The sequence below is a fragment of the Corvus kubaryi genome, unplaced genomic scaffold, assembly GCF_017639235.1.
Source record: "Corvus kubaryi isolate FWS band 111438036 unplaced genomic scaffold, C.kubaryi_AGA036_p1.0 split1-37296, whole genome shotgun sequence".
Taxonomy (NCBI): Eukaryota; Metazoa; Chordata; class Aves; order Passeriformes; family Corvidae; genus Corvus; species Corvus kubaryi.
Window position 1 is genome coordinate 7,092,173 of NW_024582075.1, and position 15,506 is coordinate 7,107,678.

The window sequence follows — 15,506 nt, forward strand, 5'->3', positions numbered from 1 at the left end:
TACATCTGTGCTTTGTTAAGTGATGGAGAGAAGTATTGTTCTTTTCTATATTTTTTCACTAATTTCTTGATTGATATTTTATTTTAAGCTTCCAAACCAAAGTTATTTTTTTGGATAGAGGTGCCTCTGCAGGACATATAGCTTCATTATTGATCTGCTTTCTAAAAAGTTTAAGAAGTTTGTGGTAGGCTGTTCTATTTCTGTCTATTGTGTTCCAGGACTCAGAGGAGCAATGTGTCCTAGGGGGTGTGTATAAGGAGGAGATTTAATAAAAGCAGAGTCTGTTTGCACAAGCACATGCCTTTGCAGGGCATGAGGGCTGATCAATGAAGAAAAGAGGTCAGGCTGGGAGAGGACAATGTTTGGGGTTTCTCCAACTCTATATGGACTAAAGGACAGTTAGTTATCCAAAGATAAACAAAAATATGAGGGGATTTTCAGAAGTACCCACAAAGTGCGTCTCTTCTTTTTACAAAAGTAACAATAGCTCATCAACAATGTGGTATTGATTATCCTGGTATCAATGCCCAGATTCTGACTAAGCCTGGTTGGTTTCCCATCCTGTAATGTTGTCCCGAAATACCTGAATGCATGCAGAATATTAAGTCATGTTTATTAGATCATCTTCCAGCTCTGACATTTGGCTAGCTCTATTAATCACATCTAGCAGAGGGTACAGTTCTGTCAGAAGATTCTTTCCTGTTGATGCCCCTGGTCCACCCCCTACATCACATTTAGACAGAATAGGTGGAACAGAAATAAAAGCTGTGTTTACCCCATAAGAAAATGCTGGGTTTGCATGCTGTTTGTTAAGCATTAAAGCAGTGTGTGGATATGAAAATACGTGGGTTTTTCTTTCACAGGCAGTTTGAGCATCCTTTGCCGTGAAGTCAAATTTAAATTTTCTTTTGGAAAAAGAGAGAGAGAGAAAACTTCACTGCATGCAGGCTGCAACTTTCCCACCACCCGTCTCTTTGTTGGGTTTAGAACATGTCAGGTGGGAGTCACCATGGCTGCATCCTGCACAAAAATGTGAATAATGTAAATAATAGTCCCACATTAATGACGGTTGTGGACTGAGATCTTGATCTTGCTTCTTTCCAGATTGTGTCATTATATACGAAGTTTGTAACTTCCCACCTGTTTACAGAGAAATTAAAAGCTGTGTTGTTTCTTCTTTTTTTTTTTTTCTGTTTGTGGCACAAGAGTGAATCCAGGCTGCAATACTCACTACATGCTTTTTGAGGGAAACAGGTTTCCTCAGAATGAGTCTTGAGAAAGATACATGCTCATTTATTTGCTTTATTCTCATGGTTTTCCTTCTGAATTTGTAACTCACTGTGGGCTGGGTTTTAGAGGTTTCTTAGATACCTAAAAATGTACCTGGAAACGTGCCTGTCTCACATGCACTCATAAGGGAAGAACTTTAAAATGTTAAATCAGTCTTACTTTCTCATTTTTTTGTCTATTAGCTTTTTGTCAAATTTGAGTTGAAATCTGAACATTCTTTTTTGTCTTTTTTCCTACAATAACCATTATATGAAAAAAGAGGTTATGTCAGTAAATTATCTGTAATTTCTGAGAGCAAGTGTGGCTTTGACTAGAAGAAAAGTGTGTTGGATTCCCTTCAGTCTTGCTTAGAAACAAGAAAAGTGCCAGCTGGAAGTTATTCTTGCTGGAGAAGGCCACATAGCCTATACCTTTCATGTCCAGGAAATTGCAATAGCTTTAGCTCCAGCGAGCTGTACCCTGACTCTTCCAGTACCTCTCCCTTTTGCTTTCCATGTTTTTCTGTGTTACCAGTAAAGACAGGAAAGAGCACTACTGTGGCCCACATTCGCTACCTAGAGGAAGAAACAGCCACAACCGATCAATACCTCTTCTTAGCAGCCAGCTGCTTTTCTTCCAGCGTGGCGAGACAAAGTCTCTGGAGCTTCACTGTCAGTCAACAAGCCACTGGGCTCAGCATAAAGCTGTGATTGTCACTAACTGCGAGATGTGGCTCTGTCCTGGGAGGGCTTCCTCTGGCAGCATGTGAATGCTTGCTCTCAGGCCTCCTGCATGACTCTTGTAAACTCCCTTCTGTCATCCTACACCCAGCTCTTGGTCATCTAGATCTCACCTTGCCACCTTGTATGGAAATTACCCCCACTGATGAAACTCCTGACTGGTCATAAAAAATGACCTTGCTTTATAAGGGGGCAGATGCTCTACTGCAGCAAATTATTGTAAGAGCTGCTGAAAATATGAAATTTAGATCAAGTATACTCTCTAAATTTTTCACTGTCTCACTGGTAATGAAGTAGAGAGCTATGCAGTTGTGCTTAAGATTTACTTCAAAAGAGCTGTAAATGCAAACTCAAGCTTATTTTCCATGGTAGTATCCTGAAAGTCATATGGATTCCCATTCAGCTCTTAAAACACTCCCAAGAACTGTATATTCTTTGAAAAGAAGTCTCAACCACTGCTTATATCCCAGTATAAAATATCTTCCTAAGCATGTCCGGTCTTTTCTTCTTTCTGTATCTCTTGTCACCATGTGTTCAGGGCATAGTCAATGTTGGTTATTATCCAGTCTTTCTTTTGCTCTAAGCCTTCTAAGAAAGTGGAACAAGAAGAAGAAATCTACCACTTCTTTACAAGTCAAGTCCTTGGCAATGTTGACAGTATGCCCTCAACAAGAGGTGTATTTGTGCTGAAGAAAAGCTTGAAGTTTATATAATGCTCCCAGGTTGTAAATTAAATATCTTCTGTCTACTGATTTTCCCAATTCTGCTCTAATTTTTGTAGCGTGTCTGCTTTCTGATGTCCCACTGGTGCTGCATGTTGCAGGTTAAGTTAAAGATTATTCCACACACAATTCCTTGTTTGCCTTTGTAGAAACAATAAGTTTGTGAGAAGTTTCTCTGCAGTCAAGTCCTTCTCTTAAGGAAGACAAACCTTTAATAAATATAGTGAAATATTTTGGGAATCACCATACTACTTGGAATGACTAACCATTAGAAAACACAAATGCATGCCAATAAAATACCTGAAATACTGCAAAGAGTATGTTAATCAGATTTGCTCCAAGCCCAGTGGCCACAGTTCTCACGTCTTTTCTCTCTGGAGGCTGGGTGAGTGTGATTATAATCCAGTCTAATTTCTATCATTGCCTCTGGGTAATAAAGTAAAACTCTTGTCCTGGGCAGCTGCATAGCTGTACCCATCCAGCTGTATTTACCCTCTGAAAGACTCAAACCAAATCTGCACTGAAATCCTCTTACAGAGATACTGGAGGTCTGTGAGGGATGAAACCAGGCATGCAAGACCTGCATGTATAGAGGGCTGATGAGCCCACAAAGCCTTTGTTGCTCGAACTACGATGTATAATAAAGAAAATGCATTTATTTGATACTGTTACAGCAGAGTATGCATGCAGACATGTTTATTTTAATTCCTAGAGAAAATAATTTGCAAGTTTGAATATTGTTTAGCTATCTACTATTCTGATTATAGATAAGGTAGCCTTGAATGAATAAGTTTCAGAATAGAAGGGAGAGCCTTTACCAACATTGCTTCTCAGATGCACTGAAGATACATTTGCCTTCCTCAGGAGTGCAAAGGTGATTCCCCAGTTCTGGTACCTTGTACCCACTGTAGCTCAGAGCAAACTGGAAATGATCTTAAGTTACTCAAGTTTGTTCCCTCCTGCTCTCAAACCCCCAGTAGGGTTCATTGACAAAAGCTATAGCTGCCTGGTTGGTGTGTGTGAATATTATTTTAACCCCCAAAATCAATGTCTGAGGTTTCACAAGTTTCTGCACAGTTCTGAACAGAGGTTCTGTTGTTTTTAAACTCTTGAACATGTGCTAGTACTTAATTCATGTTTCTGAGAATACCACATCATTCAGAGGCAGAGATAGAGGAGTTTATTGAATTATTTTTCCTTGATCCATGTTTCTCATGGTGGGTTTATATTATGTTATTCTATGGGAAGTTTCATATTCTCACTGGGGTTTTATGTTTATAAACATAGAGTTTGTTCAAGTTCATTCAATCATATGATTGAATGATACTAACAGAAGAGACTTTCTAACATTTATTTTTATTCTATCAGCAGAGGGAGAAGTGAAGCAGAAAAAACATCCTTTTTTTTAATGAACATTTCCTTGAGCAGCATTTGTTCTATTTGCTTCTGCAAAAGCAGCATATGACATTACCAACATAATTGTCACTATTTTATTACTCTCCAAGTAATTTTTTGCAATATAGTTTACATACATACTGTCAAATAGCTTCAAATGGATTAAGGTGGTTGTTTTACATTCATAGTTACATGAAAGAGAACATGAGAACATTAAAAAGCAGGGGAAAGTTTTGGAATTGTATTAACTAATTCTATGTTTTTTTTTCCATAAAGTTTCAGACCCAGAGCTTACGTCTCTCAGACCTGCACAGAAAGTCTCAGTTATGGAGGGGGATAGTTAGTGTTACCTTAATAGAAGGTCGTGAACTTAAGGCGATGGATGCAAATGGGCTCAGTGATCCTTACGTGAAGTTTCGTTTGGGGCATCAGAAGTACAAGAGCAAGGTAATTTTAGCTGTGACCAAAAATTTTTTTTAAATGCTTCGTTCCTGTTTGGTATTTTTGTATGACTTTCAGTAGTGATGGAGATTTATTGTTGTAGTAATTACCTGTCAGAGCACCTACAGGTCTATTTAGATGTTTCTTTTTGTTTCATTATAAACAAAAGTAGTACTACATGGGAAAAAATGTAGCACTGAAAAAAAGTGGGTTTGAAGAGGGACACACCTACTATTCCATACTGACTATGTTTGATTTATTTACTGTTAGGGGTCATTCATGGCAGGAAAGAGATGCAGATTGATTCTGACAAGTTCTTCCTGGCTTGATGCTAGGTGCCTCTTGGACCATTTACATTGTCTTATCCTCAAACCACATCATGCTTATAATCTGACTTTCCTCTTTCTGTCCTTAACAACGAGTTTCATTAAAGTTTTCTTTGTGTTTGAGCTTCACAGGTAAGAGAGGATTGATCTAGGAGATAAATATTGTGAAGAGTTGCTTGGCTTTGTTGCTATTACTTTTTCTTTCTCCTGGTCCCTACTGTTTTGAAAATTGCTGTTTAGAGAAGGTGCTGGGACTGCCGATGGTGCACATGACCTTCCTGTCTTGATGGCCATGACAGTCACTGTGGTTTTTGCAGCCAGATGAAGGGTAAATTGAGGAAAAGGGCAGGAACACTTACTTGTCATATTTGCAGAGCTCTGAGCCTGCATTAGGGCCTCTTAATCTGAAGTTAGAAGAAAGCAAATTTCATGCTGTTGTGAATTAAAAATTTTCATAATCCTCTTCGAATTTTCCTTTTTTTTCAAGCCAGTAGAACTGGTGGTTGTGGGAAGTAGTATTAGCTAAATAGGGAAGATATTAGGGGTTTTCTGTTCTTGTTCAGGAGTGGTATGACTACTGTGAACACTGCTTTTGCATTATGGTAGAAAATTTTGAAAGCTTTCTGTTCTTCACAGTGTGGTCAGAAATATATGGACTGAAATCTATTGAAGCAAAAAGTAACTGGACTGAAAATGATTAAGAAAGCTAGTTTCATCAGAGTTTCAAAGGAAAGGAAGTAAAATACACTTTTGGAAGTGAACTTATTTTATTCCATATAAAGTAAACCATAGTATCATGTTTATCCCAATATTATTGCATCTGGGAAAAAAGGACATGATACAATCGTTTGTTCAAGTACTTACAGTCACCATCTATGTGTCATTGCAGGTGGTTTGTTTACCTTTGGGCTCAGAAACATAACTTTATAGCTAACTGTAACTTCACAGAGGACATAATTTTTCTACTGAGAAATGGCTCCATTCCCAGGGCAAATCCTTTGTTCAGGAGGCTTTTGAAGGTGAGAGGTTGCAGGATTTTGGAGATTGCTGTTGCATCAGAGAGGCATGAGAGAACTGGCTAGTAATCTTTCCTAATTATAATTTTTTAATTCTCACTGCTTGAGATACTGATACTGCAGACAGGAAAAGCTTCCTGAACAGATTCTAATGATCAAATTTACAATTTAAGAAAGTGTATGCTTGGACGATGTAATATGACTTTCTTTTTGTTTTCCTTTCAGATTGTTCCAAAAACTTTGAATCCTCAGTGGAGGGAGCAGTTTGACTTTCATCTCTATGAAGAACGAGGTGGAATTATTGATATTACCGTCTGGGACAAAGACGTTGGCAAAAGGGATGATTTCATTGGCAGGTTTGTGCAATTCTAGCCTTCTTGGTCCATGGGGAAGAGAGAGGTCCGTGAGAGAGGATGATTAAAATGAGCCTTGCCATTGAAACTGTTTCTTATGACCATATGTTTTTGGTTTCTCGTTTGGTTTTTTTTTTTTTTAAGTTCAGTGAGGATTTCTGCAATGTTCCAGCATAGTTTGCTGCGTTGATGTAATTCTTTACATTGATGATGTAATGTAATTTTAATTGACCAGTAGGTGGCAGCTTTTACCAATTGATAGACTGAGGTTTTTCAAAAATAAAAATCCTGTTTAGAGCAGTTACCAAGGTGCAGGAGGTTCTATACAGCAACATCCACCTTGGAGGCGAAACAACTGTTTTGACTTGATGTGTAAGACCAAATTAATGTACCAGTCTTTTTAGTGAATGAAAATAGAGTTGAAGGACTACTCACATATTTTGAGACAAAGAATCATTCACCTAATTCATATTCAGGAAAAGTGAATCTGTCTGGGAGTTCAAGAAATAGCTTATATTTGTATGGCTATGCTCCATTTTACAGAATAAGAGGTATCATTAATTGTTAGCTAATAGGGAAAAAAACTGTCTTGTGCTTATAGCTACTACAAAGTAGGTGCTATTTGGAAAGCTCAGATATTTGTTTACTTCATAGTTTCCTTGATATCCATGCAGTCATAATAATAGCATTAACAATTAATAATTATTAATCCTATATATTTTGATTGTTTTTATTGGATGTGCTTTCACTAGGACATTGATACTATTAACTAGCAAAATCAATTTTTTTCTATTAGGTAAAATCAGGAATGGAAATCCCACAGACCAAGCCATGTACTTTTGTTGTCAATGTGGCAATGTATCTACTGACATTTTCCTCTCTCTCGTTCCATTTTGGATAATGGCTTTCTTTATCAAATTAGATCTGTTTAATAATATTCTGTGTTTATTTCCTACTGTAAATTGTTCGAACTCAGATTATATACAGAGTCTGTAGCAAGCAAACAGCTTTAAAATTGACAAAAACACTTTTCAAAAGCATGCACATTAGGACTTTGTTTTATATGATGAAACCAAATGGATGGAGTGATTATTTGAAGTTTAAATTTTATTTCTTCCCTTGTTTTATTTCAGTTGGCATACATGATAACAATAAATATTCTTCTGAAGTTATGTACTAATTTAGTCCTGTGTCAACGTGTTTTATACCTTGGGAAGTTATTCTAGTTTTCTTCTTAATTTTAACCTTCTTTTGAAAAGCTGGTGAGATTCAAAGTTTTCATGAGTGATTTTTCAGAGCATCATCATCCAAGCACCACTTGCTGAAATCTTGCTGCTCTTGATTTTTGTGACCCCTCTGTCAGTGTACACATAATCCCTCTTCAGTCTGTCCTTGCAGACACTCTCTCATTTCACCTTCTGTTGGTACCTTATCTCTGGTAATGCAACCTGCAGAAAAATTCTTCTCCATGGAGATTTCCATGAAAAACTGTCATTTGTCGAGCTCATTCTGAATACGAAAATAGGTCTTAATATTCCCCCTCCCTGATACTCTTTTCCAGTCACTGCAGATAAAAATCACCCACCTGACAGCTCCACTTAATGCTGACCTCTCTTCCCCAGTTTCTCCTTTCAAGGCTGTCCCTAAAAGCTGGAAATGCTTTGGTGCACACACTACAGACTTGTTCTGTGTGTGTGTTATGGTAAGCGTATATTAATTTTTAAAAGCACGACTGAGTCGTGCTCCATGACTAAGGCTCTATGGCTTTCAAGATACACATAATAAGTTGGATATTATGATTCAGGTTCTAGGAGAAGTGATAATGAGGCTGTGGGAGGGAAACAAAAGACTTCCTGGTAGCATTCTACCATTGCTCAAGAATGGAGGGTAATCCATTTCATCTTGCTGTGATCTTTCTGCTTGCTTGAATAATGTGCAAGCAGCAGCCGTAATACTATATAAGAATATTTATATTAAATGCAAATGAAAACAACTGTTTGTTGAAGATGTCCTGCCTGGCCAAAATACAGCTAGGGAGAAGGCACACTAGATTGAAGAACTGGCCAAACTTAGAAAAGGTTTCCCAGGTAGAAGGTAGAAGGGAAAAGTTCCAGGATCTTCCTGGAAAATAGCACAGAAAACCTGTGGTTTTTTCTGTGCTGAGCTCAGTTACTTGCAAATTCTATTCCAAACCAGAATGCTGTAAACTCTCCTGGAATGATACCATGTCTCAGCTGCACTTTTGTGAAATAAAAGAAGTGGGAAATCAGAGATGTAGGCTTCTGTGGGCCTTGTGTATATCATTATACTTGTAAGGACTTGGGCTTGCAATCCATTTCTGAGGGGAGGAAAATGCAGGAAAGATGTTTGAGAAGGCTGAGGACATGGAAGTGAGATTCTGGTTTTGGAGTGGCGAAGATGGAAGTGGAAGGGGTAGCTTGTAAGCTCCCCGTGTAAGAGGGACAAAGATCTTCCTTATGGGAGGGAGGAAGGTGTTAGGAGGGTGAGTGACAGCATGGCATCCTAGTTCAGAAAAGCAAAAGGAGACGTCTGTCACAGAAGTAGCGTAAAGCTCTGTCTTCATCTTGATGCCCAGGCATGTTCAGTATGGCAGTGTCTGAAATGAAATGCTGACTGGTTGATTTCCATTCTTGGAGCATTTTGTGTTTATACATTTGAATTTCAATTGTGTGCATTCTCCATGAAAGTTTAAAGGTTGTAGTACCTTGTGAACTTCCATCTTAGAGTATTCTAAAAAAACCCAAACCCTAGAACCCATTCAGTGTTTATTTCAGTATTTCAAAAGCCTGGGAAAAGACCTCATACAAGAGCTTTAAGGAAAATATATTTCCAATCATGTGCTGATTTGTATGAGAAAACACTGTTCTTGACCAGAACTAAGATGCATTTTACAGGAGATAAATTCTGCCATCCTTCTGAATATAGTTTTTTTTAAAAAAACAATCAACATTCCAGGACCAAAAATATGAGGTCTTGAAGTTCTTTTTATGGAAAGCACCAGGAGCTAAAGCCACATGGGCCGCCTTCTTGCATTTAAGGACATATATAGACTTGCATAAGTGACATTAGTCATTGCTTCATGTGATAAGTAGAAATATATGTGTATGTATATATATTTTTCAGTGTGAGTATATTTAACATTCACATGTTTTTGCTGTGAGAAAATAATTTATGTTCTATATTGACTCAATATGCTCCTGTGATTAAAAACGTACTGCAGTAAGTTCATGTTGGTAATACTAAGATTTAAATGAAGGTGATTTTAATCGTCATGTAATTATTTAGCTTTCTTATCATTTATGTTTTTGAAGGCAATTCTGACTGTCACCTTTACGATAATCAGTTAATAAATCCTCATGACTGTTACACCTTTATGCATAGCACTAATCTGAACAAATGGGCTGCTGACAGCTGCAATAAATTGCCAAGAATGAGTGCTGTCAGAGAACAAGTTGTTTCTGTGAACATAGAGAATAAGTAAATCCCATGTCATGCAATTTTATTCAGCTGAAGTTATTTGCAATCCAGTGCAGAGGGATTTATAGCATTATTAATTGGTACGAAAAATGCACATTTATCTTTAAAATGACATTGAATTTTGCTTTTATTTTGTGCCAGGAAATTACTGCTGACTTCATCTATATCTATTTTCATAAGTATTTATAGATGCTATTGTCTTTTTTCCCATCTGATGCAAAATAAGAAAAAGGCCTTGTGTGTAGCGAATTCATTGAGGCTGTGTATTAATTTTATCTGTAGCAAAGTGAAATTTCCCATGATCTCTCTAAATACTGACACAAAAATTCACGTTGGTCTTGTGAACATCCATAAAATGGATTTTATGAAATACAAAAGTTAAAATATTGAAAATTAGGTATTTAGGTTTATAATACCTAGTCTGCTATGCCTTGTCTGTTTAGTTTTTTCGTGGTAATGCAATCATAGAGTGGCTTTTGGGTGTACATAAATACAAATGATATGCAACTATGATTCTATGATTAATCTGAAAGCATGGGAATATGCTATCAAAGTTCTAAATAATAGTTGGATTTTATTTTAAAAATACAAAATTATAAAGTATTTATGGTTTGGGGTTTTTTTTCCCCGCACTGACATTTATGTAATTTTGCTATGGGAGACTGAGCATTATCACAGAGAACTGAGTGATGCTATGAAGTTGTATATGAGTACTCCAACATGCATCTGAATTTGGGTGAAGGACACTAAATATGCTATGGCAAGTGTTTCTTCCCAGATCTTTTTCTAGAGATATTGTGGAGACTGTGATTTATCTTAAAATACTGGCAATTTTCTGTTGCCCGAGAAGAAGGTTTTGAACAGTATTTGTGAAGTTCATGTTAATGTTAAAATTGACAAGTCTTGAAGTTTCCTCAATTTTGCAAAACTCTGTAAACAAGATGGTTTCCTCTGGAAATCTAAATAGTACATTATTATTCTGGGCTTTCAAAAATGTTTTTTGCGTCGCAGTTTGAAAATTTCTGCATGTTGAAGTAACTTTGGGAAGATATATTATGTTAAAAATGTAAACATAATATTATAATTTGACTTGAACTGTGTGCACATGTGAATTACACAGCAATTCTGTGCAAACACAGAAGAGCACACAACCAATAGTCTGTCTTTATAATCCTGTGTTGATTATACACGATGACTAAAGTTAAATTAATTGCAGATGCATTTCTTGATGTAAAATAACATTAAAATCTAAAAGTGCTACTGCCAGGTCTGTGTTTGAAATATCCTGTGATGTGCTGAGCCATCTCCATTTCTGATTGTTGTCAAAAGGAGACAGGTGTAATACTACATCTCAAAATTTGGCCTTTAGGTATTCCATACCTTATTTATTCCTATCTCAGCACATCTTTACTCTACTAATGCAGAGGCACTTCTGTTCTGCTAGAAAGCCAAGAAAGCTTCAGTTTTTGCTCACAAATCTTCGGTAACTTTCTCTTACCAGATATTGTATTATTTGCAACACTTACTGACAGTTGTTATTGTCGTGTTCTGATGCGAAATTGGTAGTATTCCCCAACGTATGCTGAGATACAGAGTGCTGCGCACAAGCTGGGCTGTTTACAAATCCTTCTTCTGACCCTATGTCTTCTCACATATGGCAGTCTACTTCTTGAAGAGTGGCAAAATAAGAGGAAGGGAGAAGGAAACATGGAATGGCCAGCTTAGACATGAGGAGAGTGACAGTGTGTAGAAAATGGTGAAGAGTGCAAATAGGGTTTTGTGACAATTTATGAAAGGCACAGATTGGAGCTGTGTGAAAGCTCTTGCAAAATTTCTTGGGCCAACTAGTGAGGAGAGAACTGTATAGGGAGACATAGTGTTTATAGTAATAGACTAATTTAGCAGATGAAAGCGTTAATTTTGCTGCAGAGAGATTGCACTGGTGACAGCACTAACAGTCTGTAATATGTGGTTGTGCCATGGGGACAACCTAGGAAATACCACATGAGAAACCAATTTTAAGTAATTTCTGCTTGTGCAATATCAAAAGTAAATCTCTAGTTTTATAGTGAAGAACTATGCTTAGGAAAAAGGTAACCTGTGATTTCAAAATCCATCAGCAGCATATTGTGGCATGGACTGTATTTCTTTTAGCAAGCAATAAACAGTAATTTTGTATTCAGGCATTGCTTGGTGTCTGGTGAAATTGTATTTCATGGAGCTCTCATATTTCTGTTACTATGACTGATTTACCCCAAACTGCAGGGCTCTTTCCTGCCTTCCATGTGTTGCTATGTGGCAACTGACAGCACTGTTCTTCAGGTCCTGCTGAGGTCTGCTCTCCCATCTTCCCCAGCTAAGCACCACTCTTGTCCTTAGTCAATGTCCTACTTAGCTGAGGTACAGTCTCCAACCCCTTTGGGAGCTTCCCTGGTTTTCAGTCTTAACACCTCTATCAACCACCTATCACAAGCGTCATGTGGAGTCCATAATTTAATTTATTTCTCATTATCTTTACAGTTAAAAATGTCACGCTCCAGTTCTTCCAAGAAATTCACATTACTGCAGTCAACATTCAGTGTTTCTGAGATGTGTCATTTTCTGCTAGTGCTTTGCAAAATTTTCCCTCTGCTTTTGTTTCTTGATTTTACTGGAACATTTTACTCTGCTCATAAAGGATATGGAGTCTCACAAATTGTAGCAGTTCATGCCTTGCTGCTTCTGATGTGTGTCCAGCTCAGTTCTAATTGTGGAATCACAGTTTCCTCTCCTTGGCATCCTTTGGAGCAGCATAGACCTGGATCACAGTGGAGTTAAAAATCTGTGTTCCTGAACAAGTCATGATGGTAATTAAGTTGCCTGGTTTGTAGCCAAGTGGTGCTTTTCTGTCCCTATCACTTAGGATTCTGCCAGTTCCTCTTTTATGCTTTATTTTGTCATGTGAGAAAACGATCTCACTATCTGCTGTCTCTCACTTGCCTGGCCACCTGGCTTTTAAGAGGCCTTCTATGTCATGTCGCTACCTTTGTAATTCATTCATTAGCAAGAATATTTCACCAGGGTGCCAACACAGTCTTATATTCCAGGTTCTGTTAGAACTAAAGAGGGGAGGTGATTTTTACCTGTTAGACATGCTGATAATAAAATACTACATATAGTTCTGCCTTCCACACTTTAAAAAGGATGCAGGAGAATTTCACTGGATCAGAAAAGTTACAAAAAGTCATTTGAGGGCTGTAGGAGATATGTTCCTAGGAAATGTATAGGGAGCTGAAGGTGTTTAGCATATCAAAAGGAAGATCAAGAAGAGATATGATTATAGTGTATGAGTTCCTTCAGTAGAAGAAAACATGAAACACTAAAGGGTTTTTCAACTGGTAAGGAAAGGCATAAAAGAACCAAAGGCCAGATATATTCAAATTAAAAATAAATCTGAAATATATTTCTAAAATTTTGTGTGATTAACACACTGAACACAGTTTCAGACAAGTGGTAGATTCCCCTTGAACCTTCAAATCTTCCTCCATGGGAACTGTACCCTGTTTTTGAGCAATTTATCTGCGATAACTTTGGCACATGAGCTTGATGCACTTTTGTGGTTTTTCTCCCTTCTGATCTCTCAAGATGTGAAAATCCAGATACACATGGTGCCTGGTAGTGTTCATAAGTTGAACTGATAGGTGGGATACATGCCCCTATGCCTCTTTCCGAAGGGCCAGCCAGCCAGGGAAATTGTTCCAGTGCTTCTGCCCACCACTTGTAGTGCCGAAACCAGGATGCACTGAAGGGGCCATACAGCATGGAAGATACAGAAAAACTCAAACTGCCCTAAAAACTACTGTGTGATTTATAGTCATGCTTGGAAATGTCTGTGGAGTTAATGGCAATTTTTTGTCTGTAATTCTTCAGGCTGATCTCATTACAGGTGGAGAAAGTCTTTTCCTTTAGCAGCAGCATGTAAATAATAATTCCTTAAGAAACAGGATTGTCCAAAGTTACTATTGTCTCATGTTTTCAATGTGACAGCTGCTGGTCATATGCAGCTTTCGGCCTTCTCAAAATGGCTGTCATTTTTCATGGTCCTCAGTTTGAGAAAATGGGACAAAAATTTCTTGCTCATTCTGCACCACTTTCTGGTAACATAGAAGTTCACCTTCATCCTCAAAGATTCTTTGTCCTCCATGGAGAGACAGCTGTAGGAAATAAATTTATTTTTAGAGAACATTTTAACTGATATAAAAGTAAGCATTGCTAAAGCTTTAAAGCTTGGAATATTTGTATATAATTTCAGTAAAACATAAAGGGACATTCATCAACTTGAGCTTTCCAAAGATATTTACATTTGGAAAACAGGTATTTTCCAAACAGGTACTTATTTTTGGAAGGATTTTGTTAGCTTCAGTCCTTCTAAGGAAATGTAATATAAAAAGGAGTCCTGTGGTTTTCCTATTGGAGTCTGTCAAGGTTATTCTAGGATAGGGTTAGGGTTTAGGTATTAGCTTAATAAAACCAGACTTCCTTCACTTTTTTTGGTCCCATACAAAGATCTGGTGAGAACAGAGGATATCTAACAAAAAATTATTTCATTCTTTTTTTTCTTTTTTTTTTAGGATAATTTGGCATGAGATCAAACAAAGTTGGTTTTTTATCATGAAAAATATCAACTACTAATGAGAAAAGATTGCAATTTTTCTTACAGTGTCATTAGATTGGAACATCATACCATTTTACTGAAGCACATGTAGTAAATATGCTTCCCTTGTGCTGGATGCTCCTTGAGCCTCAGCACTTTCAGGTTAGGCACATGTAGGCTGCATCTCCTGCAAGGCCGGGGCAGAGGACCTGGCACAGGGTGAGAAATCTGCTTTCACCTGACTGTGTGTGCATAGAGACACTCTTAAACCCAGACCTATAAAGCACAAAGGTGACAGTCCTTAATGGAATAACCCTATATTTTTATCAAATTATCTGAGGGTCCTCGAGAGGATAATTTTCCTTTAAAATGGTTAAGGTTTTTACTGTAAAAAATTTTCCACTTCACTTCCTACCCTTTGCATGATTTTAGGAAATAACAAGCTGGTGATGGCCTGTTCATGAAGATTTATCGAGCAGGTGATAGATATATATTTCTCAGGTAATCTGTTCTAGATCTGGTGCTATTAGGAATATTTCATTGCTGTAGGAAAGGTGCACAGGTAAAATCAAATTGTCAGTTACTCCTTTTTGCCTAAATAAAAAACCAGCATGGACTACTTATGTTGCTAAAGTGTTATAACTTCAAGAATTGAAGAAACCCAATCTTGTAGCCCTGATGTAGACCTCGTAATTTTACACTCATTGCTTTTTCTGATGGATATATGTGTGGTAGCTTTTGTTGCCTGTTTTTGAGTGAGGGGTGGATTATTTCTGCATTACTAGAAAAATGGCTTTCTGATTCTTTTACTGACTTTAAGAGAGTTTGGACTGGTTCTTTAAATGATTATTGGTTGAAGACTCAGTATTGTTGCTGTCCTATTTTTGAGGGGTATCTGCTCTGAAAGAAACTATCAAAAAGTATTTAATACCAGTGGTATTTTAACCTCCTACAGCTTTGAATGCCTGATTAGAATATTTGTTATTTTAAGGAGAGCTTCGTATTCTTCACTGCATCCTAAATAAAAATTTGACCATTTATGTACATGTACAAAACTTGTATTGACTATCAGCTGCACTGATAGCAACAGCTTTATTTTTCCTTACTATTGCT

General features: G+C 37.3%; 1 protein-coding gene across 10 annotated transcripts in view; it reads left to right on the forward strand.

The window, feature by feature from the left end:
- The window catches only part of MCTP1 (multiple C2 and transmembrane domain containing 1), a 235,914-nt gene that overhangs the window by 84,386 nt on the left and 136,022 nt on the right, over nucleotides 1–15,506 (forward strand). For all 10 annotated transcript variants that reach the window (XR_006013554.1, XR_006013553.1, XM_042012780.1 and 7 more), the window contains exons 7-8: nucleotides 4,403–4,573; nucleotides 6,135–6,265. Coding sequence is in view for 8 of the 10 variants with exons in the window: in XM_042012780.1 (XP_041868714.1) it covers nucleotides 4,403–4,573; nucleotides 6,135–6,265 (302 nt within the window). In the remaining 2 variants the exon portion in view is untranslated. The remainder of the gene's footprint in view (nucleotides 1–4,402; nucleotides 4,574–6,134; nucleotides 6,266–15,506) is intronic.